Source organism: Zonotrichia albicollis, chromosome 33, assembly GCF_047830755.1.
Source record: "Zonotrichia albicollis isolate bZonAlb1 chromosome 33, bZonAlb1.hap1, whole genome shotgun sequence".
Lineage (NCBI taxonomy): Eukaryota > Metazoa > Chordata > Aves > Passeriformes > Passerellidae > Zonotrichia > Zonotrichia albicollis.
Window position 1 is genome coordinate 904285 of NC_133851.1, and position 17095 is coordinate 921379.

The window sequence follows — 17095 nt, forward strand, 5'->3', positions numbered from 1 at the left end:
GAACTGATGGGGCTGACCCACCTGGAGCCCTGGGAACAGGAATCTGATGAACCTGACTCACCTGGAACCCTGGAATCAGGGAGCTGATGGACCAGACCCACCTGGAACCCTGGAATCAGGGAGCTGATGGACCAGACCCAGCCAGAGCCCCAGGAACAGGAATGTGATGGAGCTGGAGCCCTGGGATCAGGGAGCTGATGGAGCTGGAGCCCTGAGAACAGGGAGATGATGGACCTGACCCACCTGGAGCCCTGGGAACAGGGAGCGGATGGGGCTGGAACCCTGGGAACAGGGAGCTGATGGGGCTGACCCACCTGGAGCCCTGGGAACAGGAATCTGATGGAGCTGGAACCCTGGGATCAGGGAGCTGATGGACCTGACCCACCTGGAGCTCCAGGAACAGGGAACTGATGGGGCTGACCCACCTGGAGCCCTGGGAACAGGGAGCTGATGGAGCTGGAGCCCTGGGAACAGGAATCTGATGGAGCTGGAACCCTGGGAACAGGGAGCTGATGGACCTGACCCACCTGGAGCCCTGAGAACAGGGAGCTGATGGAGCTGGAGCCCTGGGATCAGGGAGCTGCCCAGGTTCCCCACAGTGGGCAGAGGTGACCAGGAGAACACCTGGATGCTGAACTGGAGGCACTGCCTGGCATCCCCCTGCCAAAAGACTTCACCAAACCTGTGCCAAGAGCCCACCTGGTGCCCAGGCAGGGATTACCATGCTCCTCCCAACCTCCACCTTCCCAGCACTGGCTTTCTCCTTTTTCCCTTCTATTTTTTTCCCTGCTGGGGACAGAATTTGGGGTGCTTGGAGGCCAAGCTGCTGATCTTGCCAGGCTCAGCAGTGGGGTGGGGTGGGGTGGGGTGGGGTGGGATGGGATGGGATGGGATGGGATGGGATGGGATGGGATGGGATGGGATGGCAGGTGGGCGAGTTGCTGATTGGGGCACAAGGGAGCTCGGTGCCTTTTTTATTTGCTGATGGATGAAAGGAGAGGAACAGCTCACACCCTGTGTTGGGCAACACACGGGAGGAGACAGCTCCTGAGCACCAAAGGGTTTGTGTCACATCGCAGGGGCTCAGCATGGCTCTGAGAGAAGGAAATGGGGCTAAAGCAGCTTTGAGCAGGTCCTGGCTATGCTGGACAAGCATCAGCCCACTCCTGGTGGTTTTCAGCCCCAGCTGCATCTTGCCTGGAAACACCAGGCACGGCAGCAAAGCCACCACTGAGCATTCGAACTTCACAACTTTCATTCAGTAAAAGTCAAATTATTCCTATTTCAATGCAAATCTGGGAGCGTGCAGACACTCTGCTTACAGGAACTTGAATAATAAATGGGTTTTCTCCTTGTCTTGGCCCACCTCCACCCATGCCACGGTGGGTCCACCCTCCGTGGGGACTTGGAGACCTCCAGACAGCCCAAGTGGCTCTGGGGGGCTGCCACCAACACCCCATTTCCCCATGAACCCCGTCCTCTGCTTTGAACTGAGGGGTAACATGTGCTCAGCCACCCAAAAGTTTGTTTTAAATAGACACTCCTTGAATAAAACCTACCAAAATACCCCCATGTCCTGCTGCCACAGCAGGGCGTGAAACCACAGCGCTGCAAAGAGGAACCGTCAACTTCAGAAAAAAAAAAGAGTAAAAAATAAAAATAAGCACACTTCTGCCTCCTTCACCCTCCTGCTGCCACTGCTGCACAAAGAGAACGGGGATGGGAGGGAAAGGGGCGATGCTGGGGGTGGGAGGCTTGTTCTGGGTCTGGATTCCCCCTGGGTCTCTCAAAGTCCGGAGCCCCCCGGGGTCTTTCCGGGTTAGGAACCCCCAGGGGTCTCTCCATGTCAGGAGACCCTCGGGATCTCTCAAGGTCCGGAGCCCCTCGGGGTCTCACCGGGTCCGGATTCCCCCTGGGTCTCTCAAGGTCCGGAGCCCCTCAAGGTCTCTCAGATCCTGGAGCCCCCCGGGCTCTCTCTCGATGTCCGGATCCCCCCGGGATCTCTCCGTTCCTGGATCCCCCCTCTCACCTTCCCCCGCTGCACTCGCGGGGCTTCGGTTACGTCCCCGGGGGAGAGAAAAACATTTGCTTTAAAAACAGGAAAATGTGATTGTCAAACCACAACAATGGGCCGGGAAGGGGCCGCGGCGGCTCCGAATTTCGCTCCAAAACACCCCGCGAGTGACTCAAAGTTTCTGCCCCGCGCCCCCTCCCGGCCCCGGCCGGGACTCGGTGGCCTTTAATGAGCCTTTAATTAAGGTTTCCCTGATAACCAAATCCACCCCAAGGCATCCCCGATGGGGTTTGCAGGCACAGAAGAACCTGGTGGGCTCCTCTGTGCACCCTGAGCAAGGCACAGCCCGGCTTGGGGAGGCTTTTCCCGAGGGCAGGGAGTGACAGGACAGGGGGAACCACTGTGCATTGACAGGGAGAAGATTTAGACGGGTTTTTAGGGAGAAATTCCCTAATTTTGGAATTTGGGCCCTTGGATCCCAAAGCCAGGTTGGGCAGGGCTTTTACCGGGTTTTTGTAGATTTATGCCTTTTTAATATAACCTAAAGGCAGCTCCTACATGGCAAATCCATCACACCTGCACATGGACCACTCCCTCCTCTTCCTCACCTTTTTCTTTAGAGAAGCTCAGACCAAACAGTTTCGCTGAGAAGGGCTGTAGAAGCTTTGCAAATGTCACTGGGAATTGTTTATTTCCCTTTGTTTAAAGCCCAGAGGGTTTGCAGCCAGGGAAGGGAAGAATAACCGGCAAAACTCTGTTTTCCTAAACACCAGGAGAAGGAACAAAAGCGTCTGGCACGCTCTGGGCACTGCTCTGAGCTGCTGGGCACGCTGGCAGCAGAGCTGGCACCCCCCAGGTGAGACACAACCTCCAGAGTCCCCCCAGGTCCTGCTGCCCCTCTTTGAAACAGGAGGAAAGAGGAGAGATTTGGCTGCATCTCCTCCGCTCCTCCAAAGGCTGTGATTGACCCTAATTTGCACTAATTGCTGGCCACCATCAGGCTCCCATCTGCTGCTGTTCCCAGCTGTTGAGAACAGCCCTGGAGGTGTTTTCTCAGCCTAGAGCAGCTGGAGGAACCCTGGGTTTGGAAGTTTTGCAGTCACAGTCCATGAAGTGCCTCCCCTTTTTCCCCCTGAGCATCCCAGGACAGGCTCAGTTCTTGGGCTGTGTCCTTCCCTCTCCTCCCCTTCCCTCTCTGTGCCTCAAACCAGGGGATGAGGAGCTCAAAGCAGAGCTGTGCTGCCAAGCCAACCCCCCAAACCTCACAGGCATCTGCAGGTCACAGGATTCAGCTCTATGGTGCCAAATCTCCAGTTCCCATCCTGGTTTCTGAGCCACGGCCCCCCCGAGCCTGAGCTCAGCTTTCTCAAGAGTCCCGAGAACCAAAACCAGTTGGGTTTAGCTGGAAATTCCCAGGAGGGGGTGTGGGAGCGTTTCACCAGTTTCAGCACTTTTGAGATAGGACAAAACTCAACAAATTCTTCCATCACAGCTCCCCGAGCCGTGGTGTTGGGAGCTGCACTTCTGAACCCATTTCCCACCCACAGAAAGAGAGCCAGGAAGTGCCAGGGGGTGGCAAGAGAAGGGACAAAAAATGGAAAAGCCTGGGATGGAGGAAGCAGAGATGCTCTCATGTCCCAGCTCCAGTGGGTGAGAAGAGCTGGGTGAGGAGATTGTCATGGGCTGTGTGGTGAGAATGGTGACAACGAGCAACAGCCACCTGCCCTGGCAGCCATCCCCTCCCTGGTGTCACCCAGACCTCCAAAGCCAGCCCTTCACTGTCCATCAGAGCACCTCAGAGCTGCCTAAACCACCAAGGCTGGATTGTCACCACAGGGGACGGGGACACTGAGCCGTGCAGGCAAGAGCGGGGACAATGAGCTAGACCGGACACAACGGGTCCATGGCAGGTGGAACTGGGTGATCTTTGAGGTCCCTTCCAACCCAAAGTTTCTACAATGAAGGTCCCTAAATCCCTGTGTGCTCTGGGCAGGGCATGGTCAGTGTGGCAGCCCTGGGCACAGTGCCCCTGTCCCCTGGCAAAGGCCACCCAGGCCCTTGGGCAGGCAGCAAAGGGAACAAAAACCACCCCAAAACCCCACCAGAGCCTCCTCTTCTCCACACCATTCACTCCCCTCCACCTCCACATCTCCTGGGCCTCAGAGCAGCTCAGGCCTGGAGGTGCCCAAATCCCCTGGCAGCGATGGAGGGCAGGAGGAAAGGGATGCTCAGGAGAAGGCAGAGGGTAAAGAGACACCTGGACACAAGGGTGGGTTGGACAAGGAGAGCAGAACAGGAGTCCCCAGACACACCTGGATACAAGAGATGGGTTGGACAAGGGGAGCAGGACACACCTGGACACCAGAGATGGGTTGGACAAGAGGAGCTGGACAGGACTCCCCAGAGACATCTGGACACAAGAGTGGGTTGGACGAGGGGAGCTAGAGAGGACTCCCCAGACCAACCTGAACATAAGAGATGGGTTGGATGAGGGGAGCTGGACACACCTGGACACCAGAGATGGGTTGGACAAGAGGAGCTGGACAGGTCAGGTCATTTTCGGTACCTTTGTTGTCGCCGCTCATCACCCCGGTCAGAGGCACCACTGCCCTCGAGGCTCCCGTCGCTGTCCCGTGGCCACACGTGCCCGTCCCCAGGCAGAGGCACTGTCTGGCGTGCTCGGGGTGTGTGTGGTAAGGGGGCCAGGCCCTGCTCTCGAGCTTTTCTCCCCGGCACAGTTTCCATGCCTGGTTTCAGAATGACGGGCTGCCCTCGCTCGCTGCACCGGCGCCTTTATCTCGCATCCTTTCGTTTTGCTCTCACACCCAGCTGGGGACTGACTGCTTTCAAAATAACATGAAGCTGCCAGAAGCTCCTGGGGCTCCACCAGCTTTTTGCAAACACTTGGAGCTGCCACAGAAAGAAATGGGGCTGTTTCCATGAAAGCTCCTGCTGGCACAATCGGCCACCCGGGGACTCCCGGACAATGAATGTCCCGGGAGCTGATGCAGAAGATGCCCAGTTTAACATCTGGGTGGTGTGTGGAGGCTAAAATTGGAGCAGCCTTGGAGCCACCCACACTCACCCGGGATGGGAAAAACCTCTCAGTTTGAGAAGTTCAGCTCAGATTTCCCACAGACACCGCCAGGACCAGGAATGGTTCAGATTCCTGAGATAAGAAAGGGGAAAGGAGTCACTCACCCCAGTTCTGCAAGAGTGAGTGCAAAGAGTTTCCTCCAGGGTATCAGGGGAGGCTGGAAAAGAGCAGGAATCGTCCCAGCTCTCCTTGCTGGAGGAGGAGAACCTGGGCTTGGTCCTGGCAGGACCCCGTGGTTCAGACAATGGGGCCGTGGCTGTGCCCCAACCACGCTGGTGGAAATTGGTTTTCTCCCTGTAATTGCCCTTCTGTTCACAAACACTGATGCGTGCTCTCAGTCTAAATGACTTTTAGTTTAGGTTAAAGGCAAATGGCAAATCAGGAGAGAGCCCAAGGGGAGCTGCCAGACCCGTCTGTCTCCCCTGCCATGAAATGAAATGAATTGAATTCGCTCAAGAAATGAATTCACTCCCACTCAGGGACAGCTCTTCCCCAGCAAAGCCCTGCACTGGAAGGGGTCCCAGGGCCATTAAGTCCAGGGCTGATCTCTACACGAGCTGAGATGGTTCCAAGTTGTCCCTGCAGTCCATCCCTGCATCCCATTCCTGGAGAATTCCCCACTGTTGTGTTCATTGCCTAAGAGCAAAAGTAATCTGGTGCATGAAGAGAGCAGGAGAAATTAAAGGCACAAACAGAACGGAGCTGCTCTTATCCTGGGCACAAAACTCACAAGGAAAAGTGTCCAGCCCTGGTGTGAGGAAACACCCAAATCCAACTGCACCTCAGAAAACTCAGGGATTCACTCTCATAGTGAGACAAGCTGTGGAATTATCCTTCCTTTTACATCTCCAGGTACATGAGAGGCAGATGAAAGAGACCATCCCCAACAAAAAAAAACTTTTAAGAAATGCAGGGTCAAATTATCTTCTTATGCAACACCACTGCAACCTAGAAAATCTAAAGCTGCAGGACATAAATCAACCACCAACTGCCTGGGGTTGAAGAGAAACTTCCTCTGGTAACAACCTATTGCATAAGTGCCTTAACGGGAGCTCTGCCTTCCGAAATCTCTGTCAGGACGGGGTCACTGGGCTGCAGGGCTGCCTCTGGAGGATTCCTTCTGTGCCCTTTTCTCTCACCCATCTTTTGTCTCTTATTTCAGCCATGAGCATTGGGCAGAGGCACAAAAGCAGCAGGGCTGGGGTGACAGCAAAGCTTAGCCCAGGCTGAGCCTGGTCCCGTTCTGAGCCCCGCACCAAGCACCAGGGACCAAACTGAAATATCTGAAAGAAATTTGAAAGAAATTCCTCCCTATGAGAGTGGCAGGGCCGTGGCACAGAGAATCTGCGGCTGCTCCATCCCTGAAGTGTCCCAGGCCGGGCTGGGCAGGGTTTGGAGCACCCTGGGACAGGGGAAGGTGTCTCTGCCCTAAATCTCTGTGTGAGCTTTAGGGTTCCTCCCAGCCCAAACCATTCTGTGGCTCTGTGATTCTCTGCCTTTAGCACCTTTCCCTACCCCAGTTCTGATTCAGATCCTGGGGAATTTCAGCCTCCCTGGTGCCCACCTGGCCACCAGCTCCAGCCGCCCAGCAAAGTCCCTGTCCCTGCCCCTGAGCAGCTGCTCCTGCCTCACTTCCCACCCACCCCAGCCCTTCAACGAGCTGAACCCACTCCCATCCGCCACTTCTGGCTGAAACCCTGATTATTCACATTTTAACCCTTGCCTTACTGCCCCCCCTCCCACAAACAACACAGAAACCAAGAGAAATCCCTGCGAGGGGCATCCACCAGCACGGGGAGCACCAAGTTATGCCAAAAAAGAGCCCGGAGGGGGATGGAAAACTGGAATTTGGGGGGAGGATGGAGAGTGGGAATTTGGGTGCTGTGTCCCAGTGGAGGGGATGGAGAGCTGGAATTTGGGGGAAGGATGGAGAGCGGGAATTTGGGTGCTGTGTCCCAGGGGGGAGATGGAGAGCTGGAATTTGGAGGGGGGGGGCGTGGAGAGTTGGAATTTGGGTGCTGTGTCCCGGTGGAGGGGATGGAGAGCTGGAATTTGGGGGCGGGATGGAGAGCGGGAATTTGGGTGCTGTGCCCTGGGGGGATTGATGGAGAGCTGGAATTTGGGGGGGGAGGATGGAGAGCCAGAATCTGGGTGCTGTGCCCCAAGGGAGGATGGAGAGCTGGAATTTGTGGGGGGAATGGAGAGCTGGAATTTGAGGGAAGGATACAAAGCCGGAATTTGGGTGCTGTGCCCCGAGGGGGGGGGGGGGGGGGGTGTAAAGCCGAAATTTGGGTGCAGTGCCCCCGGGTCCGAGCGGCCGGAGCGCGGCGGGATCGGGATCGCGGACGGCTCCGGGCTCTGCCGCGGGTATTTTTAGCTGCTGACGCCCGCCCGGGGTATTTCGCTTCAGGACGTCCGGTCTGAGGCTCTTTCTGGGAATCCCACGTTCTCTAATTGTAAACAGCCCCATTCAGTCGCTCCCCAGCGCGAGAGAGGCCCCGGCTTGTGTCAGGTGTGAGTCAAACAGGAAACTGCTGCCGCTGCTGCTGAGCGGGAGAGGGGGTTCAGCACCCCTGAAAATGAGCCCAGGATGAGCTGGCAGCACCCAGCCCCACTGCCCGAGGCATTGACCTGCCTGGGGTGCAGAGAGAGGGTTCAGCACCCCTGAAAATGAGCCCAGGATGAGCTGGCAGCACCCAGCCCCACTGACCTGCCTGGGGTGCAGAGAGAGGGTTCAGCACCCCTGAAAATGAGCCCAGGATGAGCTGGCAGCACCCAGCCCCACTGACCTGCCTGGGGTGCTCAGGGTGCTGCCCAGGGGATGCTGCCCACACCCTGCAGCTCCCTCCTCCTCCTCCTCGGAGAAGGCTTTCAATGAAGTTTAAATAATTTTTCTTGGCACTCTGAAAAATACTTAAAATTATAGGATAACAATAGTTAAATTGTAAAGTTATGTAGGGACTAATTAGAGGGCTAACTTGGTTTAAGAGATGTATTAACAGTTAGAGAATAAAAAACCCTGCAGGGCCCAGCAGTGCCTGTGCCACCCCTTCTGAAAAACGAGATTTGGCTGATTCTGATGTGGCTGATTCAGGCCCCAGCTGCTGCTTTTGAACACGCTGACACTGTGGGAAAAGAGCTCCAGAGCATCAGAAAGCTCCAGCCCAGGTTGGACAGGGCTTGGAGCAACCTGGGGTGGTGGAAGGGAAGATCCCAGACCTGGGATGGTCCCTGCCCATGGCAGGGGGTGGGACAGGATGAGCTTTAAGGTCCCTTCCAACCCAAACCTTTCATGGCTCTGTGGCTGGGACAGGATTAACAGCAGAGAGCAACACTCCCAAAAGGGGCTGAGGGGAGGAGGCTGCAGAGCATCCAAGCCTGGTAGGAACAAGAGCTCCATGGAGCATCCACAGGGACTGTGACACCCAGGACACTCCAGCACATCCACAGGGACTGTGACACCCAGGACACCCCAGCACATCCACAGGGACAGTCCTGTGACACCCAGGACACTCCAGCACATCCACAGGGACTGTCCTGTGACATCCAGGACACCTCAGCACATCCACAGGGACTGTCCTGTGACACCCAGGACACTCCAGCACATCCACAGGGACTGTCCTGTGACATCCAGGACACCTCAGCACATCCACAGGGACTGTCCTGTGACACCCAGGACACCCCAGCACATCCACAGGGACTGTCCTGTGACACCCAGGACACCCCAGCACATCCACAGGGACTGTCCTGTGACACCCGGGACACCTCAGCACATCCACAGGGACTCTGACACCCAGGACACCCCAGCACATCCACAGGGACTGTCCTGTGACACCCAGGACACCCCAGCACATCCACAGGGACTGTCCTGTGACACCCAGGACACCTCAGCCCTGGCACCAGCTCAGGGAGGACGTGCACGTTGTGCCCATCTCTTATCTGAGTCATTTCAGTGTCTCAGGGGAAACCCTGGCACTGATAAACAGCTCCTGCTCCCTGCCTCCGCCTTCACCAACCGAAATCTGGAGTCTATTTTTAACCCCAAAACACCCACGGCGAGGGGGGGAGGCTGCAGCGGGGCGAGGGTCGGTTGGCACCGTGGGGACGGGAGGGTGGCACCACAGGGACAGGAAGGTGGCACTGTGGGGACGGGAGGGTGGCACTGCCAGCTTTGCTCTGGAGCCCGGGCTGGCTCCTGGTGCCACTCACTGGGGTGATCCAGCCGTGGCACTGCCAAATTTTCAGCCAAAGCAAGACCAGAACAAGCCCTGCAGGCACTTGCCGTGCCCAGCACCCCACACAAAAATCAAACACCAAATTCTCATTTCCCAGCACATCCCCCAGGCCGGACCCTGGCCAAACTGCCTGGAACAGCAGTGTCCCCTCCCTGCCACACCTGAGGTTTCCTTCCCAAGCCCTCACACCAAAGGTCTGCAAGGCCTTTGCTTCCATCATTCTGGGACAGCTTTAGGAAAATCTCTGTGGCCAAGACTCCTAAATATCTTTGGATTCTCCCTCCCTGCATGTCACAGTTCCTCCAAAGGCAGTGTGAGCCCCAGCTCAGGTGTGAGCAGAGTTTTGTTCTTCCACTCCAAAACTTTCACTCCATTGCTCCGGTGTGAGCTCCTGGGGACTTTTCCTCTCATTTTCTGCCTCTGCTCAATTCCTCCTCTCTACCTCTCCCCAAAATGCATAAAGTCACACCATGGGTTGGGTTGGAAAGGACCTTAAAGCTCCCATTTCACTCCCTGCCATGGACAGGGACACTTTCCACTGTCCCATGTTGCTCCAACCCTGTCCAACCTGGCCTTGGGCACTTCCAGAGATCCAGAGGCAGCCTCAGCTTCCCTGGGCACGCAGGGAATTCCAGGGAGGAATCCAAGGAGGAGATTGCCTCTCCTGGGGCTGTCCCAGCCGCCAGCAGCAATCTCAGAGCCCAGAGGCAGCTCAGGAGGCCCAACCCAGGCTGTGTCCCCTCAGCAGGTCCCGTGTCCCCGGCAGGAATCCTGGGCCAGCAGCCGTGACCGGGGGGCTGTGCCGGGGCCGCGGTTCCTGCCCGGCTCTTTCTGCCTCGCTGCAGAGATGGGCCATAAAACCTTCATTTCCTGACACACATGGGATCAGGCCAAGGGGTCGTGTTTTGGACAACCTGGCTTTTCCATGGCAACCGGCGCTGATGTCAGCGATCTGGAGGGGCCTTGGGAACGGGGAGCTCTGCAGGAACGGGGCAGGGGAGGGGGCTGAGGTGATGGGGGATGCACTTGCACGGGGCTGGGGCTGCGGGAGAGCAGCCCGAGCAAAGTTTTCCTTGGATGGCTCCGAGCACAAGTGGTGGCCCAAATGGAGCAGCTACGGGCGGGAGCATGCTGCCCTCTCTCTGCTCCTGCAGCTCCCGGCCCTCCCTCTGTGCATCCCCAGCCCTTTCATCATCATCCTCCTGCAGCCAAACGGCCCCAGCCAGCTGCTCTTGCACAACTCTGGCTAAACCCTCTGACCATCCCCTCTCCTGACCGTCCCCTTCTCCTGACTGTCTCATCTCCTGACCATCTCCTCTTGACCATCCCCTCTCCTGACCCTCCCCTCTCCATGAGGGGCATTTGAGGGATTTGGGGCCTGTGAGCAGCTCTGCTCGCCCTTCCCCAGCCTTTCCCCTCCCTGCTTTGTTCCTGCAGCCGCTGCTTTTCCCCTTAGAAACCCCCTCCCCACAGGGGAGCCCCTTTACAACAGGCAGATAATTAAAACCTCGGGCCGAGAAGTTCTTTCTGCTCGCGGTCACATCTGCTGCCCTGGGGCTCCCACGGCTCTCACAGTGTCTGTCTGTCTGTCCGGGCTTCCTGTGGCTGGAGCCATCTGATACTGCAGCGCTTCACCTCTGGGCAGGGTGCTGAGTGAGAGCCTGTCTGGGTTTGCTGCTGGAGGATAAACACGCTGAGTAAAACATCCCTGAGTAAATCATCCTGAGTAACAATGTCCCTGAGTAACAACGTCCATGAGTAACAGCGGCCCTGAGTAACAACGGCCCAGAGTAACAACGTCCCTGAGTAACAACGTCCCAGAGTAACAGCGGCCCAGAGTAACAACAGCCCAGAGTAACAGTGGCCCAGAGTAACAACATCCCCATGCACTGGGAGCTGCCAAAGAGCCGCAGCTCCGCCTCTCTGGGATTCCACAGGAAAACCTGAACGTCCCTTTTCCACCCCAGAAACACCTCCACAGGTGTGGGACCTCGGCTCAAACCCCATCCTTGACTCCTCTCGGATGGTTTGTGGGACTGGCCTGGGCATGTGGGTGGAAGGGACCTTAAAAACCATCCTGTTCCACCCCTGCTATGGGCAGGGACACCTCCCATCATCCGAGGTTGCTCCAAGCCCTGTCCAACCTGGCTTTGAACGCTACCAGGGATGGGGCAGCCACATTCTGCGCCTTTACCAGCCCTCACAGGGAGGAATTCCTTCCCAAAATCCCCTCTAACCCTGCACTCTGGCAGTTTAAAGCCTCTCCCTTGTCCTGGCACTCTCCTGCAGCTCCTTCAGGGTCTGAAAGACCACAATGAGGTCACCCCAAATCATCTCTTCTCCAGGATGAACAACGCCAATTCTGCCTAAGGGTCCTCTAGCACAGCAAGGACACAAGCAGGTAAAGCTGACAGGGGTGGCCCAGGTGTGGTTTGACTCCTTGTCCTGCCCTGAGTCTCTGTGTGACATCAGGGAATTGGTTTGAATAACCTGGGACAGACACACCTTCCTGGGCAGTGCTCTCCCCAAAAAACACAACCAAAAATGTTCATTTCGAGGTGAACCAACCAACTTCTCAACAGGACTGAAAGATCTGAGGCTAAATGGACAAATTTTCATCAAACAGCATCCCCAGTCTGCTGAGTGCTGACTCCCGGCCCTCCACACATCCTTCCAACAGGGACCCAACACCACCAGCGCCGCTCACAGGGGAAGGGAGGGAAAAAAAGAAAGAAAAAAGAGAAAAAACCAAAACAACAGCACGTAAAACCTTCCAAAAATGCTGCACGAAAAGTGGCCACTCAGCAGAGCGAGGTTTCCTGCGCAGTGAGAGTTGGCCGGGGACAGAACAGGAAATCACTGCTTCCTGCCTGCAGAGGAAGCGCCTATCTCATGCCCGTGATCAAAAACAAACAGCACTTCAATTAAACAAACAAAGGACCGAAAACTTCAACAGCTCCAGCCTGGGACGGCTCCAGAGCAGGGAAACGCGTCCAAAAATAAGAGGTTGGTAACCTTGGAAAGGCCCTGGCTCCCCTCCCCTGGCAGCGGGAGGGACCGGCACCTCCAGGCTGGGATGCCACAGCAGGGATGGGAAAGGGGGTCCCGCTCTTGGGTTTGGGAAAGGAGCATGTCTGTCTGTCTGTCCATCCATTCATAGATCCATCCCCATGTCCACCCACGGATCCATCAATCCATGGATGCACCCATCCATCCATGGATCCATCCCCATGTCCATCCACCCATCCATGGATGCACCCATCCATCCATGGATCCATCCCCACGTCCGTCCATCCATCCATGGATGCACCCATCCATCCATGGATCCATCCCCACGTCCGTCCACCCATCCATGGATGCACCCATCCATCCATGGATCCATCCCCACGTCCGTCCATCCATCCATGCATGGATGCATGAACCATCCATCCATCTCCATGTCCATCCATCCATGGATCCACCCATCCATCCATCCATGGATCCCTCCATCCATCCCGGGTCCCCCAGGCTGAGCCCCAAAGCTCCACCACTGCTCATTCCCCACATGTCCAACTCTCTGAGCTTTTTCCAAATCTGGAAGTCTGGCTGGAAAAACTGCCTTCCCAGCATGGAAGTGAGCACAGAAAGAAAGACATGGAAAAGCCAAGGCTGTCCTGGGCTTTGTTCTCTCCATCCCCCAAGCAGCACCTGGTGACCCCCGAGGCTCCATCTCCTCCTGCTCCCCCCTCAATCCAGGGGTGCAGCCCCTCAAATCCCACCTGGCTCTGCTGTAGGTTTGTCCCAGGATGGGTTTTACAGGCATAAAGAATTCTTCTCCCGTGAGTTTTGCGTTTGAAAGATGCCAAAACAACAGCAAAGCAGATCCAGCTCCAGACTGAAGCAATAACTATTCCAGAGCCACCGACAGCCCCACGATGTCCAGCACAGCCAATTCCAAGGATGGGGGAATGCGTGTGGCCACGAGGGTCTTTCTGTGTGGCCACCACACAAAACCTCATTATTTAGCAGTTTGCTGGTGATCTGAGAACCATCAGGTACAGCCACCACTGAAGGCTGAGCTCAGACACGATTTTTGTTGCCTTACCCGCCTGGTTTGTTTGGGCAATAAATAACCTTACCTGTTTCCTGGCTCTATGGCTGCTCGCTGGCTTTATTTGCTTTGAAAGTAAACTTCCTGATGAACTAGCCAAGCCTAATTAAAATTTAGTTAAAGTGCATCGTCTCCTGATGATGCTAACACAAAGCTGTGTCTGTCCAGCAGAGACAGACCGAGGGGCAGATGGAAATAAGGTCATGGAATGATTCAGGTTGGAAAAGGCCCCCAAGACCTTCGAGTCCAGCTGTGGCCTCCTATCCCTGTGCAGGTCAGACACCTCCTGTCACCTCAACCCCACTCCAGGTGGGCATTTCCAAGTGTTTTGCCCCAATTTCCCATCCATGTGTGACACCCCAAGCTCAGCTTCACCATGGGACAGTGAGGGACAAAATCCCTGTAAAGTCCTTCAGGATGCCAAGAAGCTCCTCCAGGTGGGACCCTGAGTGTTCCCAGGGATGGGGAGCCCAGCAGGGACAGCACCAAGGTCCAAGCACCAGGACAGGGTTTGACCCAGAGCTGCTGTACCTCTGTGGGTGTTTATTCTCTGAACACTCATTTAAGACTTCCCAAACCATCCCTGGTCCTTCTCCTGCAGCACCTCAGCCCTGGACTGGTGGATCCAAGCGTGGCTGGTGCTGTTCCACCCCTTGCTGGAAAATCCATGCAACATCCCTGGAAAGTTGATTGCTAATGTGGAAATGCTGGCCCATTTCCTCATTGTGCGAGTGCCAGGAGCTCGGGTGGGCTCCTGGAGGCTGCCAGGAGGGACCAGGGCACAGAGCTGGGGGGCTTCCAGTGGTGGTGAAGTTCTTGTTGCCTCCTGAAAAGCGAGGGAGCGAAATTCTGCCTCTGAAAAGCTCGGTTAAACCTGAAGGTTTCATCTACATTTATATTAACACAAGTCGGGTCCTGCTGGAGAAATGCCCATCCCAGAAGGAGCTCAAGAGTTTTGGAGGGTTCCTCCACCCATGGACCTGAGCTCAAACCTGGACACGCTCATTTCACCCACCTCATTCTACTTTAAAGCCCAATTTTATCCACGTCCTTCAGCTTAGTCCATGGGATTTAAGGTCAACCTGTCACGCTCACCTTAAATCCCACAACACCTTGTGCATTGTCAGAGAAACCAGAGAGCTGCCCAAAATTGCTGGATTTAGCAGAGATCAAGAACAAGTGACACAAACAAACACAGCTGCACTGGGACACAAGGAACTGGTCCCAGTTAGACAAGAAATGGGATTTTATGGCGGGAAAATCTCAAAACTCTATCAAACCCACTCTGAGTTGTCCCTTTCTAAGGACTTTGCACAAACCATGAGCTCTGTAGGTCCCTTAATGAACTTCCAGTCGCGTTTTGAGCAGTTTTGAACTGCAGAACATGAGAGAATTTTTACATTTGTACTACAAGAACACGCTGTGCTCCAGCAGCTACCTGAACCGACACAGAGCCCCAGACGGTCTTAGCAAAGCCCTAACGAGCAATAAAAATGTTCTTTTATGCCTTGTTTGATCATTCCCTGTTTACGAGGCCCAGGATCCTGTGAATCATGTTTTATCCCAGCCAGCAGACACTGAAGACACACGGGATGAAGAGGAGAAACTCAGGGGCGGGGAGGGGGCCACCAGATAACAACATCTGGGCTGTGTTTGGCTGCACGAAATTCCCTTTTCAGCCCGGGGTCCATCCCACTCGGGCTGTGTGATCCACAGGCCCTCGTGTGAACCATTTACAGCTTCCTGGGTGGGTAAAGGGTGGGATCCCATCCTGGGAGATGCCCATCCAGCAGCACCTTCATCACTTGTCCCGAATCCCCTTAATTAACGCGCCGGGCTCCCGCCGAGCTGTGCCCGATTTCGCCTCCTGCTTTTTGTGCTTGATGATCCAAGCAGACCCCCGGGGCAAAGCCAGACCCCAGGGCACACGCTGCGCCCCTGCCCTCTTTGTGCACCCCCAGAACCTGCAGGAAGCCCGAGGTGTCTCCCGCTCGGCGATTCCCAAATCCCAGCCCAGCATCGCAGCCCGGCTCAGTCACGCCGGATTGCATCATGTTTGTTTTTCTTTGCCTTTGAGGTCAGGATTCCTCCCACCTTGCCCAGAGCCAGGTTTTGCTCGGTCTCACTCGGCGGGGAGCGCGGGGTGACCCAAAATCCCGGGGCATGGCCGGGTGGCAAAGCCTCTCCAGCTTTGCTGGGGACAGCATCCGTGGGGACAGCACAGCATCCATGGGGACAGCACAGCATCCACGGGGACAGCGCCAGCGCTTCCCCACGCGGTGCCGGCTGGGTTTAGGGGGATTTTACACTCGCAGCATCTGCTCCAGGACTACCTGATCCCTCCGGAGCTGCGGGAACGGACACCGGGAGCGGCCGGTGCGGGGACCGGCAGAGCCACCAGCAGCTACTCACCCTGGCTTTGTCCTTGCATCCAGAGGAGTTAAAGCCCTTGCAGAGGAGGTCTCATTGTTCAGGCTGTGCTTAAGGGAGGCAGCTGCTTTCTTTATATCTCAAGATTCACTAAAGTTCAGGAAGAGAGAGAGAGAGAGAGAGAGAGAGAAAGAGAGGGGACGGCAAAGGGGAGGGACTGAGCGCAGGGCCCAGAGGCCGTATAGAATGACAATGGAAGGAAATGCTTTATCAAACCTAGAAAGCCAACCCTGCCCTGGGAACACAGAGGGAAAAAAAAAAAAAAAAAAAAAAAAAACCAAACTTGCAGAAGAAAAGCGAGTTCAGCTGCCCCGGGTCCCTCCCAGCCCCTCACTCCCAAACACAATGAGAGCGCCGGTGGAAATCCTCAGCCTCAAACACTTTTTTTTCATTAAACAGAGAGAAGTTTCAGTTCTTTTTTTTTTAAAAAAAGAAATCCGACAACCAAACCCTGCCCGGGAATGGGAATGTGACGCTCTTCCCCCTCCCCCGGCTGCAGCCGTCCAAGTTTCTATGAGTCAAACGTTTGCAATGTGTTACCGAAATGTTACCAAGCTGGAATGCGGCATCCAGAGGGCTCAGCTCGTAAAACTTTTGTTTGCTGGCCGGGAGAAAGTGTCACCGGCACAGAATTCGGTTCTTCCTCCTCTCCCTTTTGTTTTCCCCGTCCCCGAGAGGGTTAAGCGGCCGTGCAGCGCTGACACCCGATGACGGCGGCGTTAACCCAGCGCTCCCGGTCCCAGTGGGAAGGGAAATTGTGCAGCTCGCTGAGAAACCAAGGGAAACGGGGCAGCCTGAGCGAGCAGGTGGGAAATGAGAGAAATAAAAGCGTCCAGACACAAAATCCCGGAATGGTTTGGGTTGGAAGGGGCCTTAAAGCTCAGCTTGATCCACCCCTGCCCTGGGCAGGGACACCTTCCATTAAATCAGGTTGTTCCAAGCCCCATCCCAGGGCACAGCCAGGGACAGACCTCAGCTCCTGAAACTCAGCTTCCCAAACATGAGCTTTGGGATTTTGGGGTCAGAAAAGTGTTGTTTCCTCATCCGACAGTCCTGGGGTTCGGCCCAAGATGGAAAGATGGTGGAAGAACTTCCAGCCAAGACAGCAAAATCTCAGCCCAACTTCTTCCAGCATCATCTGCTCTGGGTCTGCAGAAATGCTGAGGGGCAGGGACACAGCATCATCTGCTGGATCTGGAATTCTCAGGGACACAGCAGGATCGGATCTG

The 17095-nt window shown here is 55.7% G+C and overlaps 1 protein-coding gene across 2 annotated transcripts in view; it reads right to left on the minus strand.

Moving 5' to 3' along the window:
• The window catches only part of HDAC7 (histone deacetylase 7), an 80236-nt gene extending 63695 nt beyond the window's left edge, over positions 1 to 16541 (minus strand). Inside the window, exon 1 of one of the 2 annotated variants that reach the window (XM_074530747.1) lies at positions 16407 to 16541. Coding sequence is in view for 1 of the 2 variants with exons in the window: in XM_074530745.1 (XP_074386846.1) it covers positions 15849 to 15867 (19 nt within the window). In the remaining variant the exon portion in view is untranslated. Of the gene's footprint in view, positions 1 to 15848; positions 16050 to 16406 lie in introns of those variants that run through there. The other variant, XM_074530745.1, reaches the window with a different exon arrangement.
• Positions 16542 to 17095: the final 554 nt, after the last annotated feature.